Below are 27,122 nucleotides of genomic sequence, written 5' to 3'. Positions count from 1 at the left end.
TACTGCAGGTAGAAACATATGTTATTTGTTCTATAAGAACATTCCTCTCCCCTTTTTTATGCTTTGCATATTTTGATGATTAACTCACAGAAGTTTTTAGACATTTCTGAATAAAACTTACTGTAAAAATTGCTGTCTGTGTATAATACATTAGGATTCAATTAACACTAGCTCAAGTTTTAATTTTTTAATGACATTTCTAGCTTAAATTTTACAAAATTCTTGTGTGCTCTGAAAACAAGTTTTCTTTAGATACAGAATCAAGATTGGGGTTTAATTTACATCATTACACTCTATAGGTTGAAGTGTTTCGTGTCACAGACATAAACTGATTTTTTTGTGATGAAAACTGGAATGAAATTTGTTTCTCAAGATAAAAATTATACTGAAAAAGAAAGCCACAGCAGCCTTCTTTGTAAAAGTCTATCCCTTCTAGTTTGTTATAGCTTTAGATTGCTGTTTGGCTTGGGTTTTGTATTTTTATGCTGTTGCTCTTCTTTTGCAGACGGTTAGAACAAAATTCAATCAAGGTCATACCTCCTGGAGCTTTCTCACCATATAAAAAGCTACGAAGAATGTACGTACCAAGTAATTTAGATTTAATTTTTTATTTTCATACATATATATACACACACATATTTTTACACATATATATGTAAAAACGAAAACCAAGTCAAGGTCATACAGAGGAATTGCACTTGATGTGTGAGCATTTAAGAAAATTTGACTGATATGGCAGCCTGATTATTAAGACCATCTTTGTCACATTAATAATAATTGTTTTTTAAAAGTATTGAAACTATTTAATGTGGTTCTGCATAGAAGCAATATGTTACTGTAGTGAATGCTCCATAAAAAAAAGAATAAATTAATGGAGACAAGCCACTGTTATTTCAGAGTATCTTTGAGGCTGTATACTCCTGTGGCCATAGCAAACAGAGAATTCTTTTTAAAATGTACTTAAGCAATTAGAAAAATAAATATTTTTGCATTTATTTCCAAGCATATGAAAGGTCCATTTTTAACCTTGCCTTTTGTTTCAGTGTATTGGCAATTTAAATGATTTTTATTAAAATTCTTTGGCAGTGTCTCACATAAATATTTTAATTTCTCTCTCCCTTCCGTGCCTAATTCTAGTTATGTATTATTTTTATGTTTGCTATTTTGAAAATAGCTTGAATTAATTGAATCAAATGTCATTTATTTCAGTGACCTAAGCAATAACCAGATCTCTGAAGCAGCTCCAGATGCATTCCAAGGCTTACGTTCACTCAATTCACTGTAGGTATACCTTTAACCTGTAAAAACAGAAGCAAATTTCTCATATTCTTATAGTGAAATTTTTTTGGCTCTCTGCAGAATTTTCATATAAATTCAATTAATTCTGAAAGCTGTAAAATAATTTCAGAATGTTAGAGTGATAATTTAATATTTTATCACAGCTGGACACTAAAAATGTATGTTTTTTTATAAATACATTCATGGCAAAGAGTTGAACAAAATCAAACATTTCTTTTGTTCCCCAGTTAGTTGTTCTTACAAACAGCAAATCCACTTACCAAGATCCTTTGGTAAGGCCATAAACAGTGAGGTGCTGATTCTGCTGAGAGCAATTTGGGCAACGCACCTTTTGGGAAAATGTGTGATCCTGCTACCTCACAGGACCACAAGGATCTTGCAAGTATCAAGTCGTTGCTGTTAAATTCCCTTCAGGAAAATGGAAATTTCTTTATTTTTAAAGTCAAAATCACATAGTATATGCTTTTCATAATGGCTGCTTTGCTTTATTATTTCCTGGTACAGTGTTCTCTATGGCAATAAAATTACAGAACTTCCAAAGGGCCTATTTGAAGGACTCTTTTCTCTGCAATTGCTGTGAGTATTTTTTTAATATTTATTTGACTTTGGGATAACTCAGAAGGGTAAACTTGATAAGAGATATATGGTTGAGAACTGGCAGGAAATCCTGTATGTAAGATCAGAGATAATAAAAACAACTTGTTTTAAAGCCAAAGGAGTCAAGACTGTTTTAGGCCAGCTTGCCATTCATCCACAAATCTGATCATATCTCAGTTAATGTCTCAGCCTAAAATTATTAAAATGAAAATATTCCCTTGTATAGAATTTATAATGATAAAACACATAGGGTATGATACTGTCTTGCCCTGTAAATGGCAAATAGTATGTATAAAGTTGTGTGGGAACCACAGAAGGAATATTTGTATATTTTATGCAGAGAGAATATGTAGTGGAAATGCTATGTAACTGTATTTCTAGTTGTGCCCATGGAAGAACAGAGTTGCAGTACAGTTCTGACACTCATCTCTGTACAATTCTTTGATTCTGTGAACTCCAGCTGCTATTTTGTTCTAATACTTCAGAAATTTCTATGTTTAATCTTATAAACCATTTCTATTTAGATTTAATTCTGGGAATGAAGAAGAATGCCCTGGTGATATGTTTATCAAGTATTGTCAAAATTTAGCACATGAGGCTGTGCACTAGTTGTACTGTGTAAAAGAAACCTGTGAAATAGGCCATAACACAACGGTGGTGGTTTTGGAAGAAATTGTCCCAGAATAGCTGACTTGTTGATTTAAAGCTTCCTCTTAAAGACTTTAAAACTTCTTCCCACATGACTAAAAGTATTTCATGTCCAGACTTCACAGTGTAGTGACTGGCAAAATGTGTGTTATTAAAAACTCATTGAAGATGGCGAAACAGTAAGCGAATACAAAGAAAATGCAAGTTCTAGCACCACCTAGAGGTTTACATTTTGATTTATTTTAGGCATAAACCAGTATAATAGTGGGGTGGTATGCATTCCTGTTTTCCTTTAAAGAGATTTTAGTTACAAAAACATATTTCAGAATTTGTTAAAAAAAAAAAGGAAGAGACATCTCTGAACTTGTGTTTATTCTGTATTAAAAAAATATCCACAGCTTGATATACTTCGCATAGACAATACATTTTAGTCTAAGTAAACTTCTACTTGTGTAGTGAAACTGTTTATCAGAGCATTGGTTTTGAAATCCACTATTCCATTCCATTTCTGGCTGGATATGGGAAAAAAATAAAGAATTTTTGGTTATAAAAATGCATCTAGTTGATGACACTTTTTTTTTTCCTCTTGAAAAGCATTAAGGAGTTGATTTAGATTGGCTTGTTTGTTTTAACTCTAGAAGTCTTGGAGGTACAGGGAAGAAAAGGTTCCCTTTAAAGATGGAGAGGAAAAAGGATCCAAGACAGATTTGGATATATTCCATGCCACCAGTTTTTACTACAACTCTGTTAATGCGGCAGCATGCTGATTAGTAACATATAATTAAAAGTGCCACTGCACATCTCTTCCAGCTAATGAACACAGTGTTCAGTTCCTTTTTTGTTTGTTTATTTATTTGGCCAAAGGAACTAGATTTCCTTGCAGGTACTTGATTTTTTAAGCTTGTTTCTTTGCACAGACAAATACCACACACACACGTTCTACCAGCACATACAAGAAATGTGATTTTAGCTGAACAAACCCACACATTTCAACTCCAAGGTGCAAATATAGAGGAATTATATCAGAGCACGTTAAGGTATTTCAATTCACTGAAATCCCTTATGTCACTGTCAATTAATATTTGTTACTATATCTCTTGTTCTGGTTACAAATGCACACTAAGAATTATTTGTGAAGAATGCTGAAGCGAATTCTTTCAATTTTATAATTGTCTTCCATTAAACAGATTATTGAATGCTAATAAGATCAATTGCCTGCGAGTTGATGCTTTTCAAGATCTGCACAACTTGAATCTTCTTTCTTTGTATGACAACAAGCTTCAGACCATTGCAAAAGGCACCTTCTCACCCCTCCGTGCAATTCAGACCTTGTATGTATGCTTTAGCTTGTGGTTGTCTTTAGTATGACTTCATGTTCTACAATGTACTAAAAATATGGGGAACTGCTGAGACCAAAGGGAAATAATGTGTGAAATTATGATTTTTTTTCTTCATGAAAGGCATTTGGCTCAGAACCCATTTATCTGTGACTGTCATCTGAAGTGGCTGGCGGATTATCTTCATACAAACCCCATTGAGACTAGTGGTGCCCGTTGCACCAGCCCCCGCCGTCTGGCAAACAAAAGGATCGGCCAGATCAAAAGCAAGAAATTCCGCTGCTCAGGTAATTTTCTTAGTTCAGCTGCTATTTTTCTTTTATTGGCAAAAACAGTGGTTATAGAAGTTCTAATGAAGGCAGCTGGCTCTCTATGGAATTATTAAACATTGCAGAATCTTTTTTAGTTCTTTGACTGAAGGAGGGGAGATCATAGGCTATTGGATCATGGAACATTACTATAGTTAACATGTTTGGCACTATTTCTGAGTAGCATTAAATCTAACAAAAGAAATGCAATATATAATACTTCAGAATGAAATGCTAAAGTTATTCACCACAAGTATGACCAACATAAATAATTTTGTAAAATTTCCACAAGGCCCTGGAGTATGTGAAAGATCTAAAAATTTCTAGCTAAATATGGAAACATGACATATTCACTTTGTACAGGGAGCTTACCTCATACTGAAATTTACTGTTTTCTTTTTCTAATCTTACTCCATTTCCTACTTACATTTCTCTAAATCCTAACTGTTGTCATATGGTATCCAGCTGTTCCAGGTGCATTTCACATTCTACAATTTATTCAGTCTCAAGTGCAAATACCAGATGAGAACTGTTTGTTTTCCATGTTCCGGATACATTTATGACTATTCACACTTTGTTGTTTATCAGCTCTCTTTGTGAATACACATTTTTTCACTTAATTATCTGTAGTTAACTGTAGTCCATACTTAATCTAATAAAACTCATTCTTTGCTTGCTGACATTCAGGTGCATCTTCTATTTTTTTTTTCTCTTTATTTAGCTAAAGAACAGTATTTCATTCCAGGTAGGTTTGGCTCTGCAGTAAGATTGACTAACTGCAGATACTCTCTCCCTTTCCCCCCAAAAGCAAAGTTTGTTATAGCTTTTAGGAAACTGATGCATGTGTATTAACATTAGTCAATACCTGTAGCTAGACATAGTTTTCCTTTGTAGATTACTAGTAGTTCTGTTTTCTGAATGTAAGAGCTTAGCATGCAGCTCCATTTACTTTTTTTGTCTCACAAATTTGCACACAACCTACCAAAATTACTACTTAAATTATTTAGAAGGTTGCACCTGCTAGTTCATATTTCAATTGAGACCTTTACTTACCTTGTACTTCACCTTTCTGCCACTACTGTTTTTAAAATGTAGCTCCTGAGCTGCTTTTAAAGGCAGGAAAACATACTACCATCAAAGAGCTAGTGCAACTTTAAAAAAAATATATACAAATGAACATTTTCTTGCTTTGCTTTCATGCTCTACACTGGCTGCAGCTACTGCTTGCTCACCCTCCTGTGTTTGCTAAATCACAGTGGAACACTTGGAAAAGAAAGCTGATATTCTTCATTAAAGGCATTCTGTGGTCACACACTTACAATGAATCAGAAATGCTTTCCATTAAAGAAAATGTGACTTTAGAGTTGGGGTGAAACAACAATTTACACACAGCTTTAAGCTACAATAAATCTATGATATTTTCACAAAAGATTTACTGATGTTGGCCCTAGCTCTTTGAAATACGTTTCTTTCTTTATTTTACCTTGCTTGTCAGGTGTGTGCACTGATTTCTTAATAGAAGAAAAAACAATTATGCACTTGCATTATGTTCTTAACAGATTATAAATGATTGACTGGCAAAATAAATAAGGGAATAATGAATCTGTTGATGAATTACAGTATGTGATTTGCAAGAAGGTTTTTCTACCATAGTTTAATATCTAGAAAAATATCTACAATAATTGATTATGACACCAGTGCATTTGTTCTTTCAAGAACAACAGGTATATTGTCATTCTGCAGTGATTGAAGTACTGATTTATTGATTGGTCTTAGTCTTTGTCTTCTAAGCTGGTATGTTTAACAGCTCTTCTCCTAATGCTGTGTGATGTATCACTTAAATTTGCAGCAATCATGTGAAGTTCTTCATGCCCTCATACTAATATCTTGGTTTGAATATGAAGAGAAGACAAAATGAAATACAAAATAAAGCAGCAATTTGTCAGCATTGGCAGCCGCGAAAATGTGTTTTAAAGCAGCATAAAACAGAGAGGGATTCAATTTCTCAAACCTATAGTACCACTCAATTCCTTAATGAGTAGAACAGCTGTATTCCTGCCACAGAGTGACTTCTACTCAACCTTGCCAGCACAACTTTTGTCTCAGAGTTAGAAGTGTTTTCTTGCCAGCAAATGTCTTCACAGCCTGTTTATAATATGACCACACATGCAGTTTAAGTTTGTTTACGTACCCTTTAAAAAAATGCTATTCCTGGGGAAAAAAAAAAAGGGGAGGGCGGGGGAAGAAAAAGAATCAAATTAATCAAAAAGTGCTGCAGGCTTGCTTCTTGAAATACACTTTCTGTTCTTTCTATTAGGTTATCAGGGAGTTCCTGCATAAAATTCTTTTAATTGTTGAAGACCTTGTCCCTGAATATTTTAGTTATTTACTTTAAACTGCTAATACTGATTTACTCTGGATACAGGAGGAAAAAAAATGTATTTGTAGCCTTGCTTTTTGGGTATTAATAAGTGCTAAAGCCACTTCTTTACACTTCAGTAAATACTGTAAAAATGTTAGCATTCCTTTAGAAACTTAAATATTTTTTATATTTGTTTAAAATATGTCATCAGGAGATCTTGATCTGCAGACACTAGGAAGTCTTAGTAGAATTTCATTATAGGAATTTGGAAGACTAAAGGTTATACAAGTATTAAATCATTAACTGTAAAATCATTGAATCATTAATTAGTAAAAATATTGTTTGTCTGCTAGCTCATAGAAATATTCCATGTGGTTATATCATATGTGTTACTTAGACATTTAAAAGCACTAGATAACAAAATATGAGATGACTGTTGAGGTTTTTTTTCCTCCCCTGAGGAATCTGTTTCTCCTGTGTTTCTCTGGTTTATTAAGGTTTTAAGTGGCATAGCATTTAAGGTATTAAGTGGCATAGTTCAAGGGAGCGGCTTTTAAAGAATACATTCAAAATAGTGAACAATAATGCATGGGAGGCATTATCATCCTATATGAAATCTGTAATTATCCCTAATCTTTTCTTCATTTTTTAATGCCACTTAAAATTAATTATTCTTTCTCTCTGCTGAAGACGGTACCCCTTAGCAACATCTTCTAATCAAACTAAAGCTGAGTAGAGAACATGAGAGCTTAGTTCATGTTTTTGTCTTAATTGGGATTACTCTGTCTTTCTTTCCTTCTTGGCTATCTTTACTTTTGCAGGAGTTCACCATTTTGGCTGTAAGTAAAGTTCAGTGTCTGAGCTAAATCACAATGTACCTCCCAGCCCTGATGCACCTTCTACTAGTCTCAGTCTTTTCACCTTTGTCCAAGAAGAACCCACAGGTCCTTTCAGCTTCTCTTTGTTTTCTTTGTCACCCACCCTCAATTCCTTACCGGATGTTTCCTCCTGATATGTTTAGGACGTTTTCTTTAACTGACTCTGGGAAATGGTGGAGGAAACTTTCAATGTGGTTCAATTTTTTTGTACTTTTTATTTAATCTGTGACAGTAATACTGTTACTGTGGCACTGGACATTCAGTAATAAGAATGCCATGTCATGTAAGCAAGTATTATACTTCAAATGCTTCTGTAACTTATACCTACTCCTTCCTCTTTTCCCTTGCTCTTATCCTTGGCCTAATGGATGCAGTTTTGATAATGTAGCGAGATTTTCTGTTGTGCTTGATCTAACCATGTGGTTGTGAGGTATGAGTAAAACATGGTTCTGTCAAGCACCATGGAACGTCACGCAGCTTTCTACAGCATGGCAAGCTGCTGAGGCTTAAGTCAGGATCACACATTTTTTAAATTAAAGCTGAAAACAGGGCTTTCAATCTTACATGTCTGAGATGATGTGGAGTATCGGGACCATAAAAAAAAAAAATCACAGAGGTTAATGAAGTCCGGTCAACAATACAAATTTCTAACAACAGAAAGAGAAAAGGTGGCATTCAGGATCTATTTATTCTTGATAAAGAGAAAGAAAATAAATTCTAAAAGAATCAGTGGCATTTGTGTGATTAGCTATAAACAAGGCTAGATTGGCTGACAACATAATCAGCAGAAAGTACAGCTGTGAAAAGCTCAAGTTAATGTTATCCTGTTATGTGAAGTTGGTCACAGTTTCTTTTTCCAGCATATCTTAAGCCCCTATATTTAACCCTCTCTTGAAGCCCTTGTGTCTGTTCAGTATCACAAAGTTTATCATACATTTCCCAAGTTGCCCACCCGTTATCTGCATTGCAGATATCTTTTCAACTTTCTCACAAGAAGCAAATCTTATATTTTATTGACTCAGTATCTGTATTTTGACTTGACTCTTCCACAGGCACTGAAGATTACAGATCCAAATTAAGTGGAGACTGCTTTGCAGATTTGGCTTGCCCTGAGAAATGTCGCTGTGAAGGGACCACAGTGGACTGCTCCAATCAGAAACTCAACAAAATTCCTGATCACATCCCCCAGTACACAGCAGAGTTGTAAGTTGAACCCATAATAAAGCATTATTTGCTTATGGAAAAACTAACTGCAATTTTCAAATATAAAACCACAGCTTTACTTTTTTGAAAAACAAGAATTAAATGTAACCTCTGTGGTGCACTTCAAAGGACTAGATACTAATCAAAATTATTTATGCACCATTTCATTACCCTGTAGCCTTAAAAAATTATGATAAATAAATAAGGTAACTATTCTATGTTTCTAGTTCTCCAGTACATGAGCTACCCACCTGGATTTTTTTTGAAAGGTAGTGGGGTTTATTTTGCTTTTTATTTTAACGAGAGCAAGTAGGACATCCAGTAACCAGGGGTCTGTCTTAAAAAGTGCTATCTAGGCGTTTAAAAAAATGGAGCTGATTCTTCTTATGCAAAGCACACATTATGCGTGTCAGGCAGGAGACCAGAGGAAGATAAAGCAGACAAATAAGACAGAGTTGGGTTAAGAAGATGAGATAACAATATAATGAGCAGAGATGAGCAGAAAAGAAGTCACAGATTATTACTTGCTTAATAAGTGCCATGTGGGAATGATTTGTAGGCATTAAAACTGAAGTGGTCTTCAAGAGGGATTGAAAGATAAAATTAAGACAGCTTTACAAGGTTTTCCCATGCGCAAAGCATAGTATGAAAGGGAATGCAGAGATGCTTGAAGGATCAGCAGAAAGGCAGGAGATTAGTGTGGCCATCATTGGCAGAGCAAAGGCAGGAGGAAATAGCTGTTTTTTCCAGGCGATTCAGTGTAAAGAACATGGCAGAATGTTGAGTGGCAAAAGAGGGGGACTTTGATTTGATGAAGTAAAGCGGGGACAGAGATGTTGAGTACACAGGAGTACTGTGATCAAGTTGTGATGCACAGGGGTGAGGTGAGCACCAGTATCGCGCATCTCTTAAAAGATAATCAGTCTGCAGCTGGCACCAAAGCAACAGTCCAGCAGTGAAGGTATGCAATATAAGACCATGGCTAAGGATTTGGACTATCTGGGCAGGAAAAGGAAAATCTGAGATAAAATTACTTGAATTGAAGAATAAAAACTGATGGAATGGGTAGCAGATTAAAGTGTAGGAGGAGATCATAAAGTAATTGTTGTAGAAATCATAGTTACTGAACCAAGACATGAGCAAGTGATGCATTGTCTTGATTCTTAGCAGGATTCATTTTTAATTCTCTCTGCTCTGAAGAAATAATAATCTTAATTAGTATTTTAATTGTTGATTTTCATATTCATTTATTTACATGTGGAAGATAAACTGTCAAGTGTTTTCTTTCTATAATTATGATCCATATGTATTAAATTCAAAAGAAAAAAATCATCAAGCCTCATCTGCTGTGTATCCTAAACTCTCAAATTTCAGTCAACAAAAAAATTGTGTTTGACTAAAACATAATTCGTGTTGGTTACAACACTTCTTTCAGAAAACATACAGTCTTATTTAAAGGTATCAGTGGATTAAAAATCCACCACTTCCCTGAGAGTGTTACAGAAGTTAATCATCTCCCTTCACTTCTGTTAAAACCTTTTGAAATTGGAACTTTTACTTGCAAGTGGAATCTGCCTCTCTTCAGTTTCCATCACTGCTTCTTTTATATTTTTTGCCATTAAAGAGCCTTTTTCTATCCAGCACTTTATCCAAGTAAGATGGTCTTAAACTGTAACAAGGTCACTATTCAAACTTCTTCTTGATAAACTGTACAAATTGTTCTTCAAGTCTTTTGATGTAATAAAAAGCTGGATAGAGGGGATAGAGAAATTATTTCTGCATTTTTTTTACTTTCTCTAAAAATCCAAGTACTGTAGCTAAATACACTCTTCTGGTATTTGCCTCACTGACGCAGAAGTTACAGCTCTTTCTCTTGTTTCCTCCTGTTACTCCTGGTCTTTGATGTACTGCCTTTGTTTCTCCTCTTGGGACTTCCCAGTGGTCCTAGGACCACTCTGTGATTTCCAGTTCACAACATTTACTGGCATATATGAGAAGAGCAGCTAGTTAGCCCTTCTTTTCTTTTGCCCACAAAATTTGAGATAAAGATACTTGTTGGAGTCAAATGACATTGATGCTCCTCTAACAGTGATGAGGAAGGCTAGATTGTTCTCTGCAGGGTGTTTGGAGCTGAGACTCAGCTTGGAAACAAAGATCAAAAGTGAGGAAATGTCTAGATTTCTTTAGTTTTCTCTGGCAAAGATTTATGTTTCTCAAATAGTTTGTCTAATAGTTTGTCACAGAACTCAAATAGAGTTCTGTGATTCTTTTAAGTCCAAGGACATGGGACAAGAAGGGAGGGCGGGAAAAGAATGTGCCTTCTTTTCATCCCTTATCTCAGAAGGTTTTGAAAATAACAAGAGTCCTGTAACCTCCAAGAGAACTCGTATCACGGATCCCCTGGGGCGTGGCACTCTCTCAGAGGGCTATAGGGAACAAAATAAGTATTTTTGTAGTCTGATAGAATAATATAATGAATGAAGTTTTGTTGGCACTATCATAATATATGGTATGCAGCATGCAATTTAATGGATTAAAGATAGTGAACTACTTTTGTCTCTGTCATTCTAGGGCTGATTGGTCTAGTGAAAAATACTGTACTAATCCTGAGTTCAAGAAAGTATGTAATGCTTCTTTTAAATCTGCTTTTAAATGTCCTCTTGAAAATACTTACTTTCTGTACTCAGAAAGAGTACATCAACTGGCAACTTTGGTGTTTCAGCTCAACAAATGGCAGTGAACAAGAAGAAAGTTTTCTGACAAAGAGTTTGAAGGTGGTTTTTCTAATCAGTTTCTCCTTCCTGATTTATTTGGCCATATGACCTGCCTAGAGTATTGATTGTGTAGATTGCAACGGTAATAATATCACATCAAAAAAACTATTTCTTCAGAGTAATTGTTTTAAAAAAACCTGAAAGTAGTAATGCAGTTAGATAATAAGTAAGATAGATACTTAATTGTAAAAGGAGCCAAGTGCTGTTCTAACTGTTTCTATTTTGTCACTTGCTCAGTCTTCCAGGAAAACAGTGAAAGACCTGTCTAATCTGCCACTGAAGTATTTAAGTACAAGCCTGTAAATGCATCCCATAAATAAAATATTTTTCAGATAGAATTCTAATATATATGAAAATTCAGGAAGCATTTGATAAATCACTCAAACCAGAATGCCCAGGGGAAACTGTAAATAAAAATAATTTTAGTCATATTTGTTCAGGTTTTGTAATGATTGTACAATATGTGATAACATACCAGATCCTAACAAGATAGTTTTCGAAAGCATGACTATCACTGCGGTACAGAGGTTCAGCAATTGTACCAAAACAAGCAAATATCTTGCCCATTGCGTTAATAAAACAGGAAAAAGCATCAAATAAAACAGAGAAAGAGAATATTTAAGACAACATCATCAAATGCTTCTTTGTTTGCTTTTTTTCTTTTGAGAATGACGTTTCAGTATTTTTCTTTGAATAAACCAGACACGAGTATTTTTATCCTTTTCATGATCCAGTGATTTGCAAGTAACAACTGTCATTATTGCCTTTACCAGTAAAGAGAACTGGGCTCAGAAAATAATGATATTAAGATCCAGAAGGAAGATATCACCACATCTGTTAATTTTCCAATCATCTGTGACAATTTTGATTCCTCTGTGTGTGGTATCACTTACCATGATAATAGAATGAAAACTTCTTGCACAAGTATTTAACAATTCCGGATCTAAAGCCAGCACTCTCCAGCCATATCAATGTCATATGATCCATGTGATCATTCCTCTGTGAACAAACCCATAATTTGTAACACTTGATGTCCCTTTATTTGTGATCTAACAGATCTAACCTCAATGATGATGCATGAATTGTGATACCACCATATATACAAAGCTAGAGAGAAGATACTATTTCTTCTACAGTTTTAACCAAACACAATACTGTGATTCAACCCATGCTTCTTCTCCATCATAGAGAAGTATGGAGAAACTTCTCAAACAGTGAAAATTTTCAAAACACATGGAAAATTCTTAAAATTGTTCTGTGATATTGATGGTAGACTAACAGTAGTTTAAATAAAATAAAAAATAAAATTATGCATGTGACATTAGGTAGGACTAATTAGCACCACAAATAGAAGATTGAGGAATAACCAGCAAGTAGTTCAACAGAAAAGGCTATGGTGGTGTCATCAAATGTATTAAAGATGAAGGAGTGTCATTGGGCACTGCTACAAATTTCATTTTGGGATGCATGTACAGGAGTGTAATACATAAGTTATATGAAATAATTGTTTTACATTTCATAAATGCAATAAAATATCAGCTGGAATACTGTATCAAGGACTTCTCTTTTCAAGAAAAAACTCAAGAACAAGATTCATCTAGAAAAGAAGACTTGTGAGGAAAAACTGAAAAGATGAATGCATTTGTGTGAAGGAAACTTGAGGGACAAAGTAAAGTTATTTTTAATATGTGAAGGATTGTTGCAAAGAGGGAAGGAACAAATTGTTTGCCTTTTTCAGTGGGGTTAAGAAAGTTTGCAGTAGAGCAGAGCAAGGAAGAATTATTAGAATCAATAAACATTTTCACAATCAAGGCATTTTACTAGATGATATAGCACTTGAAAAGTACTTGAAAATGCCAGCATTTATAGATTGCTTGGTGCTTCCATTGTTGATGGATAGGAAAAAAAAGGCTGCTTACAATTATGATGTAACTATGTTTATTGACTCTGTGCAAAAATTCATTTGATAGGGTCCCACTAAAAATCGCATTAAGTCATGCAGCTGATTTTCAGAGGTGGTAACATCTTTTGAAATTCATGTTCCTTGGACTTCAGTGTGGTATACAAATGTTCCATGTATATTAAAAAAACTCTTCCTGTCTTCCCTCAGTTTGGTTCAGTGCTGAAACTATTGTACAGCCATACCTTCAGATTTACAACCTTCATTTCCCCTCTGGCTATGATTGGGAATGAGCAGGAAGGAAGGATGAATGAGCAGCTTGCTTTTATTTTCTAGAGGCTTTTTAATCTTGTCTTGCAATAAGGCAATTCTGAAAAGCATTCTGTGTTTGGAATTATGCTGAATTTCATTTCATGGTGCTATTGGCAGTCATCTCTTTTCCTTCCTATTTAAGATCTCTAAATAAAAGCTGGACCGACTCTCTTCCTTAATAAGATGACTCCATTAAAATATTTAAAGACTTCAAGACTCATAATTTCTATTTTCTTTTCAAGAGAGAGTATGGGAAATGCTGGCTCAGTGCAGGTATTTTTTGAAATATAGACGGTCCCCTACCCAAGCAGCTGCTAAAGGCATACTGTGCGGGAACAGCCTTGATACCTGGACAGGAAAGATCAGTATCCAGATAGTACTTGTTACTCACTGTATACCTTCTTGAAGTGTTACAAAGCAGCATTTAATGCTTCCTTGTGCAATGTATGTATGTTAGGTGTAGTGATCTAAAGACAAACCATGGTAAAAGAAGTGTTTTTAAATTCTTGGGAAGACCTATGCAGTGCGTTTCAGTCCCTCAGTCCCTATTCAAAGGAAGCATTGAGCATAAAGTAATTATTTAATTCTTGTAAGTAGTGTTCTGTGAGCACCTCCAGATGTCTGACAGACCCCACCTGATCTCCTTTAAAGAACAGTAAACTAATCTTCAGTGGTTCTTATATACTTCTTAAAGATTTTTATTTATAAGTTGCCATGGAATCCTTCCTTAGTTACATTTTTGTTTTTCTTCCCCTAAAAGAAAAATTAAAAATATCTTCTTACCCTTCTCTGCAGTTTTAGTTGTATGATGTTTTGTGATCTGGTTTTGATTCTGTATGTCTTATGTATGCCTAAGTTTAACTAATGAGAATGTTCATTCACAGGAATTATCAGAATTAGACATGTCAGTATATATGGAATTGTTCTTCAGCTACCAGTTAAATACCAGCTATTCAGTTAAACCTGACTGAAAAGCTCAGTTAGTGTTGAGCATTCTGTACCAATGCCTGAATATTTTTTCTGAAATCGATGCCATTTCTTGTAGGCGACTAAATAACAACGAATTTTCAGTCCTGGAAGCTACTGGAATCTTTAAGAAACTTCCTCAGCTGCGTAAAATGTAAGTGCAACTTCGGCGACCGTGTCTGTTCAGGTAGCACTTTAGTTCCTTGCTGTGTTTCTCCACCTTCCTTGGTTCTTATCTATAAAAGAATCAATATATTTTAAGCAAAAATCAAGAATGGGTTTAAACTAATCACTGAGGTAGATCGGAGCTGGCAGCTCTTCCCTATGGGACTAGGCACTGCCAGTAACAGCTTCTCATGGTGTGTAGCTCCAGCACCTTCACTGCAGTGTCCATCCAGCTGGTCTTTTATGCAGCCACAGCAGGGAGCTCACAGTATAAGCTGCTCAAAAAAGGTTCCAGTAATCTTTTGTAACTTCCTGTACTACTCCCTAACCAGGCAATTTTGCCTCTTTCAGCACATTCAAGACATGCCTTTGATTCTGTGCTTCATTAAACTGTCATTATATGAGGGAAATATCGAAATTAAATGGCTAAGAAAAAAATGGTTTGGTAGCTCATCCATGTTAAGTCCATGTTCACAGTTTATGTTCTAAGAAGAGTTTATAATCTTACCAGTTGCAGATGTTATTAAAAATAAATCTATGAGAAGCTTTTTGTTTGCTTATATAAAAGATATATTTGAAGGTAGATCATTTAGTTAGACTTAGTGACTCTGTGCTCAATCTTTTCAGGGTTAAATCCAAACATAAATAGCAAGTGAAGAGAAATGCAAGTAAAAATAGATCAGATTAATGAAAATGATACAGTGCTTTTTGAACGTAGTCACCAAGTTACTACCATTTGTAAAAGGTCACTCTACATTAGTAGTGACCAAAATCTCAAGGGGAGCAATAGTATTACTTAAACTATCGTTAGCCTTTATCCACATCCTTGCTGGCAGCTGTCATGATCACAATTAGTTAAACACTTATTACTGATTTTTTAAGTTTTTAGTACATTAAACGTTAAAATCAAAAATATAAAAAACAACTTTGCTTTTGACCTATCTGCTTGAGTACACCTTGCCACTTTGGATTGGGCTGAGATACTTAAAAAAAGAATGTAGGAATGTCTGGCACAGCAAGTGTGCTGGTGTTACACAGTAGATACCCAGTTTTCTTCATTCCTCAAGGATGGCAGATTAGCACTTTTTACACATATAGAGTGCCTTTAAAATAAATAAAATACTTGATGTGGAATACATACACATGCACACACATATATCAGTTCTTCATATTTAAGAAAAACAGGGAAAAGGCAATATATTGTCAGTAATTACTTATTTTCAGGCTATAAAGATAGTTTAGTAAACATTTCATGTCAAATAAAGCTAGTTTGCTGCTTTTTAGCTGAGGAGGTATTCAAGACGAAAGGAAAAAAAGCAACAATATTAATCAGTCTTAGTCTAGCTGTCTGCTGGAACTCCCAAAAGCTTTGAAATCGGAATAATTGAAGATGAAAAAAATTGAGATAATATTAATTAAAAGTTAACAGTTTTAATAATACTGCTCCCTAACTTCCTAATATAGTTATCAATTTAGAGAATAATACAGTGGCTGGTTAAGCGTGACTGGAAAGCAGGGAGGTAGTGATGTTACAGAGACACCAATATGAATGAATTCTGTATTTTCGTGGAGCTCATATTTCTTCTGGAGGTTCAGATAGGTGCAGAGGTCTTTCTGCACATGGGACATTGAAAAATTGGGGCCTAAATGTCTAATTGATTTGATGGTTCATCGGTTATAAAGCACGTGTGCGCACTGCATCATTGGTTAGCTATGCAACATTAATCCTTAGATATCCCTGTGAAGTGGGTGAAGTAGTATCCATGTTACACCAGGAACAAATAGATATTTGGAAACTAAGGGCTTGACATGGATAAGCCAGCTGAGATGAGAAACAATGAGTTTCTTGCTTCCAGTCTTGTGCAGCACCTTGCGGAACACGGAACAGCTCCACTGTGAAACTAAAGGAAAGTGATGATTGTATCCTTCATCACAGGCAGGGTGCATGTTAAATTACAGCTAGGCTAGAGATGAGGAGTCAGCACTCAAGATTAAGCTACAACTCCTTGTTTTCTATGTCTTAGATAAGGGCACCAGTTCATTCTGGCAAGTGATGAATTTTTGTTCTAACAAATAGTATCTTTCTCAGAACACTCTTTAGTGTGTAGATATGTACTTCTGTATTATGTATAAATATTTATATTAAACAAACAAAACACAAGGAGGCAAGAATAAAATGAAAAATCTTTAAGCTGTGTGTTGTTGAGTATGTATACTTTCGTATATACAGTAAAGATACTGCCCATTTGGGATGTAACTTCCATATTTTAAATAAAAACTATAAACACTAGATATTTTAGCAGTATTTTAGGTCATTTTCCCACATTTTGATCTGCTTTGCATGTGAATTGCAGATAAATGAATCTTGTTATAAACCCTCTTTTTTTAACTAATGTCATAAATGATTAACATTTCATTTACTGTTTACATTCACACATTTCATTTACATATGTTGCTGTTTATACTGTTTAGTTATATTTGTGTCTACCACGATGAAATAGAGAAGTCAGAGTGGTTATTTGTGCTGATATTCATACAGTATCATTTTGTTATTAATTCATCTAATAATGCTAGAAGGACAGGAGACATGAAAAATATATACAGTCACGGCCAAGATTCAATATTATGAAAAGATGATCATTGTGGCAGCAGCATGGACTGGGTCATTGCCATTATTCAAAAACATATTCCAAAGATCGCTTTAAAAATCTTTACTTCTTTAGTTAGCAGGGCATTGAATTTTGCTTTTATTAGTTTGAAGTTGAACAGTATATTTGTTGCTTTTACACGATAGCTCAGTACCTTGAAATCTGTGCAGTCTGCAGCACTTAACAGTTAATTTAGGGTATTCAAAAAAGAAAATATGTTTTTCTCTGTTTCTGTTAATGTGTAATAGAAACCTGAGCAATAACAAGATTACCGATATCGAAGAAGGAGCATTTGATGGGGCCTCTGGTGTGAATGAACTATTGCTCACTAGCAACCGCTTGGAAAGTGTTCGACACAAAATGTTCAAAGGACTAGAAAGTCTCAAAACACTGTAAGTGTAATTATCTGGGTATTTTTATTCTTCCTTCCTGCCAGGTATATTTTGAAGTAATATTCTGTCTGTCCTAAAAAAAATTATTTTGGAGGATTAGCTATGGAATATTCAAGCATATCTTAGTTTTTGTTCCTATTTTACAAAAAGTTATCGTAAGTTGTATTAATTAATTATTACTTATGGATATAATGTATCTGAAATTCTTCATTGTGGTTACTTGACTACAGAAATTATGAGTCCTCTAAAATGATGAAGCAGTTGAGAATGGGTAAACATCCAGCTACAGAAACGGAAATGGGAATAATCATCTGCTTTAAAGTAACAGAATTTTGCACGGGCATTATACATTTTACATAATAGAGTCTGATTCAGTTCAGCTCAACCATTACCGGGAATTTTACTAGAGGAAAAAATTATTCTGGTGGATATTGAAATGTGGGAAATGATTCCCTCCTAAGTAATTTTAATGTCATTTCAACAGTGAAGGGAGGAGTAAAAGCACTATAGCTTGAACTAATTTCATGCTTTCCATGAAGGCAGTTTAGCTCTTTGCACTGAAAAAAAGATGTTTATACAATCTACAGTTTCTTGGCCTTCTTTCAGAGAGCCCGTCCTTCTGATCAGCACAGCAGAGCCAAGATTAAATGGTCTTTGGGACTTCAGGTCTCCATAGACATTAGGTATTTTTAACAAATCAGGCCTATCATTTCTAACTTTGCATTTAAAGCTGCTAAAATTGTTAGAAGCAGCTATTCTTAGACAAGAGCCTGTGGAAAAAATATTCATTTATTGATGGACAGATCGGAGAACAGCAAACTTCAAAGCTTGTATGTTTTACAGAAATATGAGAGATTTTAGAATAGGTGTTGCTTGCTTAGCATTCCTAACTTTTTACCAAATCTTAGAGTCATGCTGAGGAGGACTCAGGGTAGCCTGATTCCATTTAATTGAAATGCTTGAGAATGTAGTAGAAGTGGTTTCTAGAATTTATCCTAAGAAAATTCAGGTCAAAGGGGCCTCAGGAGAAGGTCAGTCAGTACAACCTTCTGTTCCTTGTGAATAGCAGTTCTGGAGTCATTAGGCTTAGAAACATGAAAAGGAGGCTGCTGGGTATCTCTGATTTGGGGAATTTCAATCAATTTAATTTATTGTCAATGAACAGACTCATAATTATCAATTCTGCTATTGAAAAAGAAAACAACCACAAAAGCTTAAGGCAAACACCTCTTGCCTCTGTGAAACCTACCCACCCACCTTTCTGGTTTCCAGTCCCCTCCACACACACCGCTCTCAGTCCCTTCAGTGAGGGGACAGGTGGCACAAGGGTCACTGCGCTGTGGTTCCTCCACGAGTGGCGGACTCTTTGGAGTCATACCTCTTGGCCCCTGCTCGGGCCACCACTTCAGCTCCAGACCCTGCTTGGGCTAAGCTAAGAAATGCTGATCCTTCCTTTCTCAGGATGCTGAGGAGCAACCGTGTGAGCTGTGTGGGAAACGACAGCTTCACGGGCCTGAGCTCAGTCCGCCTTCTCTCGCTGTATGACAACCAGATCACCACCGTGGCCCCTGGCTCCTTCGATACGCTGCATTCGCTCTCCACGTTGTAAGTCACGTTTGTGTTTCACCTTACCCAAATTTAAACCTCTAATGTTTTCAGGACATGTCTGTTAATGGTTTCCTGTACAATTTCACAACGTCAGGTAAAGTTAAGGGAAAAAAGGTTTTATAGAGGGATTTTTGAGAAAGTTTATTTTCTGGAGGGTCTTGGACACTTGAAGAGTATATTTTCATGGTGCGCTTTGATGCAGCCTTAGACTTGTTTCCAGAAGTGCCTGAGAAGGTCCTGCTCACCCCCCTTGCAGTAGCCTGATGATCTCAGCCAGGGTAGAAAGCCACATTTTGGGTAGGCATCGCACAATCGCAGCTGGTCAAATCACCATGTTGTCTGTCTTTCTGCACTGTACAGTCCAATTATTATCTTAAGTTTCCTCAGCCTGCTGAGGATCTTAATTCATACATGTTTAATAATGAAGCTTCTGTGTCATTTTCTAGAAAAAGAAGTATCCCTTTTTTTATTTAAACGTGATGTAGTTTAAGGGACGGGAAAACGGTGAGCAAAGCTGCCGCTCTGTTTACTGAAGAAATGGGTTTTGTAGGTAGCATCATTCAGGAAAGTACTTAATTCCCTTTTTACATAAAAAGTGACACTTTGCACCAAGTGAGTAATTTGTGCGCATTAAGGATGGCATGTTTATAAATAATGGAGTTGTCGATAGGTTTGTGCTGAAGTGAGGAGATGACAAAAGTACTGAGACTTCTAGAAGTAAATTCATTTTTATAACTGGCATGTAATCAACTTAGCTGTCATTTCAGATAGGAAACATATTCTCTGGAGCAAATAAAAGATGGAAATCTTGAGATGACAAATTAATGGAACAGCTTTTGTCAGGTTAAAGCTAATAACGTAAAGTAATCAGCCTTCATCTCTATATAAAACTGTTGTATTATCAGTACAGAGTGGCTTGACAAGAAGTCAGGTCTTTGACAGTTTTAAATTATTTCTGAATGAGTTATATCAAGATTCACCACACAGAGCCCAAATTACAGCTTTCACCTATGATTTGTACATAGTATTGTTTGAAGAATGGTATTTAAGCTTAGCTTTTTGAAAATAGAAGTAGAATACTTAGGATGAAAAAATGGTGTCATCCGAAGTAAACTTTCCTGTGGTTCTCAGAAACCTCCTGGCCAACCCCTTCAACTGCAACTGCCATCTCGCGTGGCTTGGAGACTGGCTAAGGAAGAAACGCATTGTTACGGGGAACCCTCGCTGCCAAAAACCCTACTTCCTCAAAGAGATTCCCATCCAGGATGTGGCAATTCAGGATTTTACATGCGATGATGGTAAGAAAATTAATATTTGAACTTTTTTGTAATTTCAGCTTTCATACGTATAGCTGCATGATTCCCATGGATCCCAAAGTCTTATGCTTTAAATAAATTCATTTGCGCTTCACGTTCAGTTTCTACTTCAGTTTAAAAACCTCCCACCCATTTTTGGATGATCAGCAAGCACACGGTTATTTTATATATGCTTTCAAAAATTTTTCTTACCTATGTTCAGTACCCTAAATCATAATTTAGAGATAATACAAAAATGAAATAAATTGATCAAACGTTGTAGTTCAGATGAGAATATTTTCAATTACTGATGCTTGAATCAAGCCCTCTTTCAGGTTACTTGATCAAATAACATCCCATTTGGCTTAGTTTGTGACTTCCTGAATGTCAGAATTCCCCTCAACGTTTAAAAAAAAGGTGCCTGCTATCTTGCAGCTCTCACACAACTTCCATTTATTCATTATTGGTTTGTTCACTTTCAAGGCTCTAACTTTTCTTTAAAGAGACTCTGTTAATTTTTAATTATTTGTTAATTTTGAGAATCAACATATATTTTGCTTTATTGTCTCTCATTTTAGGTTTTGTTACTTCTTTAATGATCTTTTTTCCCATATAATAGCATTTTTACCTAGTAAACCAGCATTGTACTAAATAAAGCATCATTTGAAATGTAAATTCTTGGAGTGATGGTTTACAGAGGTGATTTTCCTACCCAGCGATATCATCATGTAGACATAACATGTTTGCTTATCGGAATTCCAGGGGGGATATTGTTGCTAATACTGAAGTGACATTTCTATAGCAAGCTTAGCATCTGTTTGTTTTTATTAACCAGGAAATGATGATAATAGCTGCTCTCCACTGTCCCGCTGCCCTGCAGAATGTACTTGTCTAGACACAGTAGTTCGCTGCAGCAACAAAGGCCTAAAAGCTTTGCCTAAAGGCATCCCAAAAGATGTAACTGAACTGTAAGTGGCACACTTTTTTTCCCTTTTATGAAAATCAATGTCAGGTTCAAGAATGAGGAGAGAAGAATATTAAGAATTGGATTCAGTAGATCAGTTGAAATTTATTAATGTACTGCTTTGCAGATATAAAGACTTGCACAGTATCTTGAGAAATTTGAGGTTAAGTTTGGATGCAGTACTCTGTAAGTCCCAAACACTCTAAAAACTATCTGTTACTGAAAAGCTTTAATAATGTATGTATGTAAAATGGTAATCACTCTCAGAATTTGTATCCCCAACACTGAACCATAGTGTAGGTGAACATGGATATCATATTAGAATGAGTTTAATTATGGGCAACAGTGAATCTAATTAATCTATGGTCACTGTTTAGGAAGGAATAAAGAATTTCAATTACATTGAAAAACAAAAAGAAAACTATATTAATGTGTTTGCATATTTGCATATTAAACATGGTTTTGTGATATTTCAAAAAGACTGGTTTTAATAGAAAGTCTTACTTTTCATAATAGGCAGTCTTATACAATCTGGGATATTTTATTAAACTCTTGATACATTTTTATTTGAGAAAAATGGTTAAGATTACATTTTATGAAAAGATATAATTTGAATATACAGATGGACAGTAACATTGATATAAAAAAGATCTTGCTATCTCATGTATTGTTTGAAAATAATAACTGAATAAGCTACTCATAAGACTAATGAGTCAATTTTTATGCATTATGAAAGGGAAAATATAAACCTAAAAACAGGGTTATTCATCTGTTTTGAATCTTGATCAGATAGGTCACAAGAATGGAAGAAACAGAAATTACTGACAAGAAAAAAAATTGGTTTTGTGTTACGTATGGCAAGTATTTAATATTAAATTACTAATGCTGCATAATGACTGATTAATGTAGTGCTTTTTCAGAAGACATCATAACTCTGTATTTTAAGTCATTAAAGCAGTTTTATTGTTTTACCATTGGGTACTATACAGAAGATTCTGAAATGTTCATCACTAGTTTGGTGCTTAATAGCATCCAGAAGGCTTTAGTCATTAATGAAGAGAAATTATTAAGAACACAAATTAGCACACAGCTATATAAACCTATAACTTAGTTCATTAGGTTTTGGTGGTGTGGGGTTTTTTTCTCTAACAGAAGATGACTTAAATATAGTCTGGCCTAATAAATACAATTTGACAACGTAAGGCCATCAATGCAATGTAAAAATTAAGCAGCTAAAGAGAGATACTTTTGGAATTGCAAGTGGAACTCTGGCTGTGACTGAAAACTCATTTGTAAACAATTTTGTATGCTTTAATTAGTGTCTAAGCATGCAACTTAACATGTTTTTCAAAAGGATAATGGAGGCGGTTCCTGTTAGCAGTTGCATACTGATTGATTCTTCTTGTTCATTAGCATGCATAACCCTTCCAAGATGTACTCCTCATGTGTTTTATAAAATATCTTAATAGTTGCTTCATTTGAACAAGGAGGAATTTTTATCAGCGAAGTGGATACTTGTAGTACTTCAGTTCTAATGAAGCTAAAGCAATATATCCTAATTTATCTGTTGATAAAGGAATTTTCTCAGAATACTTACTCCTTCAAAAAGTTTAAATGTTGTTGGTTTATTTTTTAATAATTAAGTATACGAGCCCATGCTCCAATCATCACCATTTATGTAATACCATTAACATAGTATTATGGCAAGCAGCACTAAGGAAGGCATGGTCCAAGGGAGAAAAAGAAAAAAGAAAGAAAAAGCTATTTGATTAGATGTAGATAGTTATTTCATTAAGTTTAACTATGTTTCAGCCCATCCATTTAGTCAAAAGTTTCCAAGTATGCTGCAGCATACTTAAAGACATTAAACTCAAAATTAATCTAAGAAGGTCTCTATCAGAGGCTGCTTTAACTCAAGTGGGTCCCAAGCTAGAATATCTTCTGCATGGATGGCTAAAATATCTTCTTTGTATAGGGAGAATGAGGGTGTAGTTTTTACTTGGGTTCCAGGAGACACAAGTACTATCACCATAATACCACCATCAGCAAGCCATTTGCCCCAGTTGAGAAACTAAAGGTCTTTAATCTTCCAGCCACTGTCTGCTCCATTTCAGAGAATCGGGTAAATTCAGCACTTCTTATCATCTCTAAACTAATTGCTCGGGTTACGTGAAGGCCTCTCCACTTGCACTCTGTAATGACTGGCTGCACGCTGGAAGCTGTTTAGGCCAGGCTTGTTTCCTTCCTCTGCCTGTAACTCAGGTGCTGATACAGTTTGATGGCTCTGTACCTGTCTAAGGATGAACAAGTGTGTTATTGAGAAGTAGGAGCATGAAAGAAGAGTAAGTAATATAATACAGGAACAGTAAACATACAAAGACACAAAAAAAAAATCTAACTTTTCTAGTGAAGGGTAATTGATTACTGTGTTTAGTCCCTAACATACTCCATAGGAACAGGCCTGTAGTATGTCATGCCTGATATATCATAAAATATACAGGGAGAAATTAGGGAAGGTCACCTGAACTGCAAGTTGGAGCTGGGACCAGCCCTTGCTGTTTCTGTTGTAAAGGTCTACCTCTGCAGTGTCAGGGTCTGTTTCTATTTAGGGTAGCTCAAAATCCGCACTTCATGTGACTTGCAGAGGTCAGATTTACTTTTCACCTAGGTGTGTGTGAAAAGGACGTGATGAAGACCTCATTTTGAGAAGTCTTTAAGAAATAATAGAAAGTACTGTGTAGGAGTTGGTTGCTATTACTGTTACTTCATAATATTCATAATATCTGATATAACAGCATTTAGATCTTAGGCTACAGTTCCTCAGTTGTGTCTCTAAAACCCAAAATTTGAAGGCAAAGTTTCTTACAAAACAGAAATAATATGCATTCATTTGTTATTAACTTTACTGTTAGATTCTAAGATTAGTGGATGAAGATGCTACTGTTTTAATGAAAAAATAATGGTCCGTGTTTTATTTTTCTATTTTAGTTATTTGGATGGAAATCAGTTTACCCTTGTTCCAAAAGAGCTTTCCAACTACAAGCATTTAACACTTATGTAAGTAGTTTTGGACTAACATTCTCTACTGGAATGAAAAAAAACCAAGCCAAAACAAAAAACGCTACTCCATTATACCTGAGTTTAGTTATAAGAAAAAAACCTGTAAAATGTATCACATCTTTTAGCAACTATAACACCCAATGACATTTTATAACACGGAATATTTTATTCTACTTGTCACATCCTATATACAAAATACTTGGTCACATTTTATAAACAAGGGTATTTCATTCCAGTGATTGCATCACACAGTAAATAAGCAGAAATTATAGTTAACCTGAAAAGAGACATAAGACCTTACAAAAGAAACATTCTGTGATACGCTTCACTCCATGGTATGCTTCATATAGGAATAACACGTACAGCTGTTGTAGCACTTGGGTGTAACCCCTTTTTTTTCTCCCACAACATACGGTTTAATGACTCAAGAAGAGAGCTGGTCTAGAATGCCTTGCTCCCAGCTCTGTTGCTGACTCACTCTGTGATTTGAGGCAAATCATTAGCTGCTCTAAAATTTATTACCTCTACTTCATAAATGATTCGAATATGATTTTTATACCTTGTAAGAGTACAGTGAGAGAATCAGGAAGACTTGATGTAAACGACTGTAATTCTGTGGGCTCTGTTAGGACTATAAAAATTTATACCAGCTGAGGTTGGACTGTGTAACATTCTGAAAGCAGTTTGTGGTTTCATTATAATCAGAATAAAAAGTGGAGGGGAGTAACAAAATCCCTTAAATTTCTTTTTGACTGGGTTTAGAGCTTTGCTGAAAAAATGGAAAATGGTTTGGCATTCAAAACCAAAACTTGATTTCCTTTATTTACCTCATGCTAGACAAAAGTGGTCACGGTCACAAATCTAGAAAAAAATGTGTTTCCAAAACTTTTTGTACTTTCAAATAACATCAGGAAAAAAAAACATTGCAATATTCTCAGATGTATACAGTGTACAACCTGTAGGAAATCTTTGTGGATTGTTTAGGGAGGTTATACAAAATCTAACTTGCAGCACACAGAAAATATAAACTTTGGAACCTCAGTACAAGAAGCAACCTTGGTATTTTTTCAGGTTGTTCCACAACAAGTATAGATTGGACTAGAAGAAGCAAGCATAGATTGGATTGTGTGCAATAAAGGTATCAGTGGAGACTGGATATATCTCTTGAGATTAGGTTAATTAGAGGCATAGTGACAAGGCTTCCAATCACAGAGATTAGGTATTCATAGTCTATTTTTGACAAACACAGCCAGAAATCATGTAACTTTACTTCCTAATCAGAAAATACACACAAACAATTTAGCAGACAAATGAAATACAATAAATTATAGATGAAAAGTAAATAAAATGCAAATAAGATGAGTATTAACAGCCTCTATTTATCAGACCTGTGAGGCACATTATTGTAAGCTCTTCTAAATGTATCCTCATACTCCTGTTAGGAGGTTCAGAATGTTCCTCAGCTGTGTTTGGAAAACTGAAACACTATGCATAGTTCTTTTGTGGCCAAACAAGGAATTACATAGGAGTCTCCTGAGTTCCAGATTAACAAGGAAAAATGTTTATTTCTAACTTTTTCTTTCGCTTTTGAATAGATTGCTCTATTATACCTTCCTAATACATTTATTATTATGAGTCAGTTGTCTTACATGCTTTAATGAAATTTCAAGCAGAGAAATGTGTATTGCATAGCTATTCAACAGTACTCAAGTTAAAATACCAAGGTCCCCTCAGAAACAAATGCTGTATTTCACCACAGAATACAGTAAACAATAGTGAAATAGCCAACATAAAATGAAAACTAAAGCACAATACGAGAATAAAGAACAAGCAGTATCCACATTTAATACAGCTTCTTCAAAGCTTCTTTGAAGCTACCATCTTTGAAGCTACCAGCACACCACTCCAGCTTCCATCATACTTAAGCTTAAGATTTTATTCATTAGAATATTGAACAAGAAGAAAGATGTTAAGGCTTCCTCTATAAATCTCAGATAGCATTCTTTGTAATGATAGCTGTGGGCTTTGATGTCTTCAGTATGTAAGTGTTAAGTAGATGATATTTACTCAGGTGTCATTAGGGACATGACTAGAATGACTTCTACTTTAAAACATCACTTTCATTTCTATACTTGGGTTCATGTAGGACTGCATTATTAACTCGGTAGCATGATGGACATTGCTGTTGTATAAGAATGCATTGTGCTGCTTTTTCATCTGTGTTGAAATGAAAATGCTTTCCATTGATCAAGCTAAACACTTGCTGGGCTTGTATATGGCATGTGAAAATAAAAATATGTGCTGCTTTAAATATTGATACCAATGATGATACTACTTCTACTAATAAAAATAATGTGTCTGTCAGTTTAACTTACAGTGTTTCAGGACTGGGGCAGTCATTTTAAG

At 35.1% G+C, this 27,122-nt stretch overlaps 1 protein-coding gene across 1 annotated transcript in view; it reads left to right on the top strand.

Annotated features, from left to right (window-relative positions):
- Positions 1 to 505: 505 nt before the first annotated feature.
- The window catches only part of SLIT2 (slit homolog 2 (Drosophila)), a gene marked incomplete at both ends in the record, with an annotated part of 61,512 nt that continues 34,895 nt past the window's right edge, over positions 506 to 27,122 (top strand). The window contains 13 exons of the mRNA XM_010287224.1: positions 506 to 577; positions 1,210 to 1,281; positions 1,804 to 1,875; positions 3,732 to 3,875; positions 4,005 to 4,168; positions 4,911 to 4,934; positions 8,482 to 8,632; positions 14,664 to 14,738; positions 17,646 to 17,789; positions 19,251 to 19,394; positions 20,529 to 20,695; positions 21,528 to 21,660; positions 24,645 to 24,713. Coding sequence (XP_010285526.1) covers positions 506 to 577; positions 1,210 to 1,281; positions 1,804 to 1,875; positions 3,732 to 3,875; positions 4,005 to 4,168; positions 4,911 to 4,934; positions 8,482 to 8,632; positions 14,664 to 14,738; positions 17,646 to 17,789; positions 19,251 to 19,394; positions 20,529 to 20,695; positions 21,528 to 21,660; positions 24,645 to 24,713 — 1,431 coding nt within the window. The remainder of the gene's footprint in view (positions 578 to 1,209; positions 1,282 to 1,803; positions 1,876 to 3,731; positions 3,876 to 4,004; positions 4,169 to 4,910; positions 4,935 to 8,481; positions 8,633 to 14,663; positions 14,739 to 17,645; positions 17,790 to 19,250; positions 19,395 to 20,528; positions 20,696 to 21,527; positions 21,661 to 24,644; positions 24,714 to 27,122) is intronic.

This window comes from Phaethon lepturus, unplaced genomic scaffold (assembly GCF_000687285.1).
Source record: "Phaethon lepturus isolate BGI_N335 unplaced genomic scaffold, ASM68728v1 scaffold8475, whole genome shotgun sequence".
NCBI classification, from domain to species: domain Eukaryota; kingdom Metazoa; phylum Chordata; class Aves; order Phaethontiformes; family Phaethontidae; genus Phaethon; species Phaethon lepturus.
The sequence above is the reverse complement of the archived record's forward strand: the minus strand, read 5'-3'. Positions and strand labels throughout refer to the sequence as shown.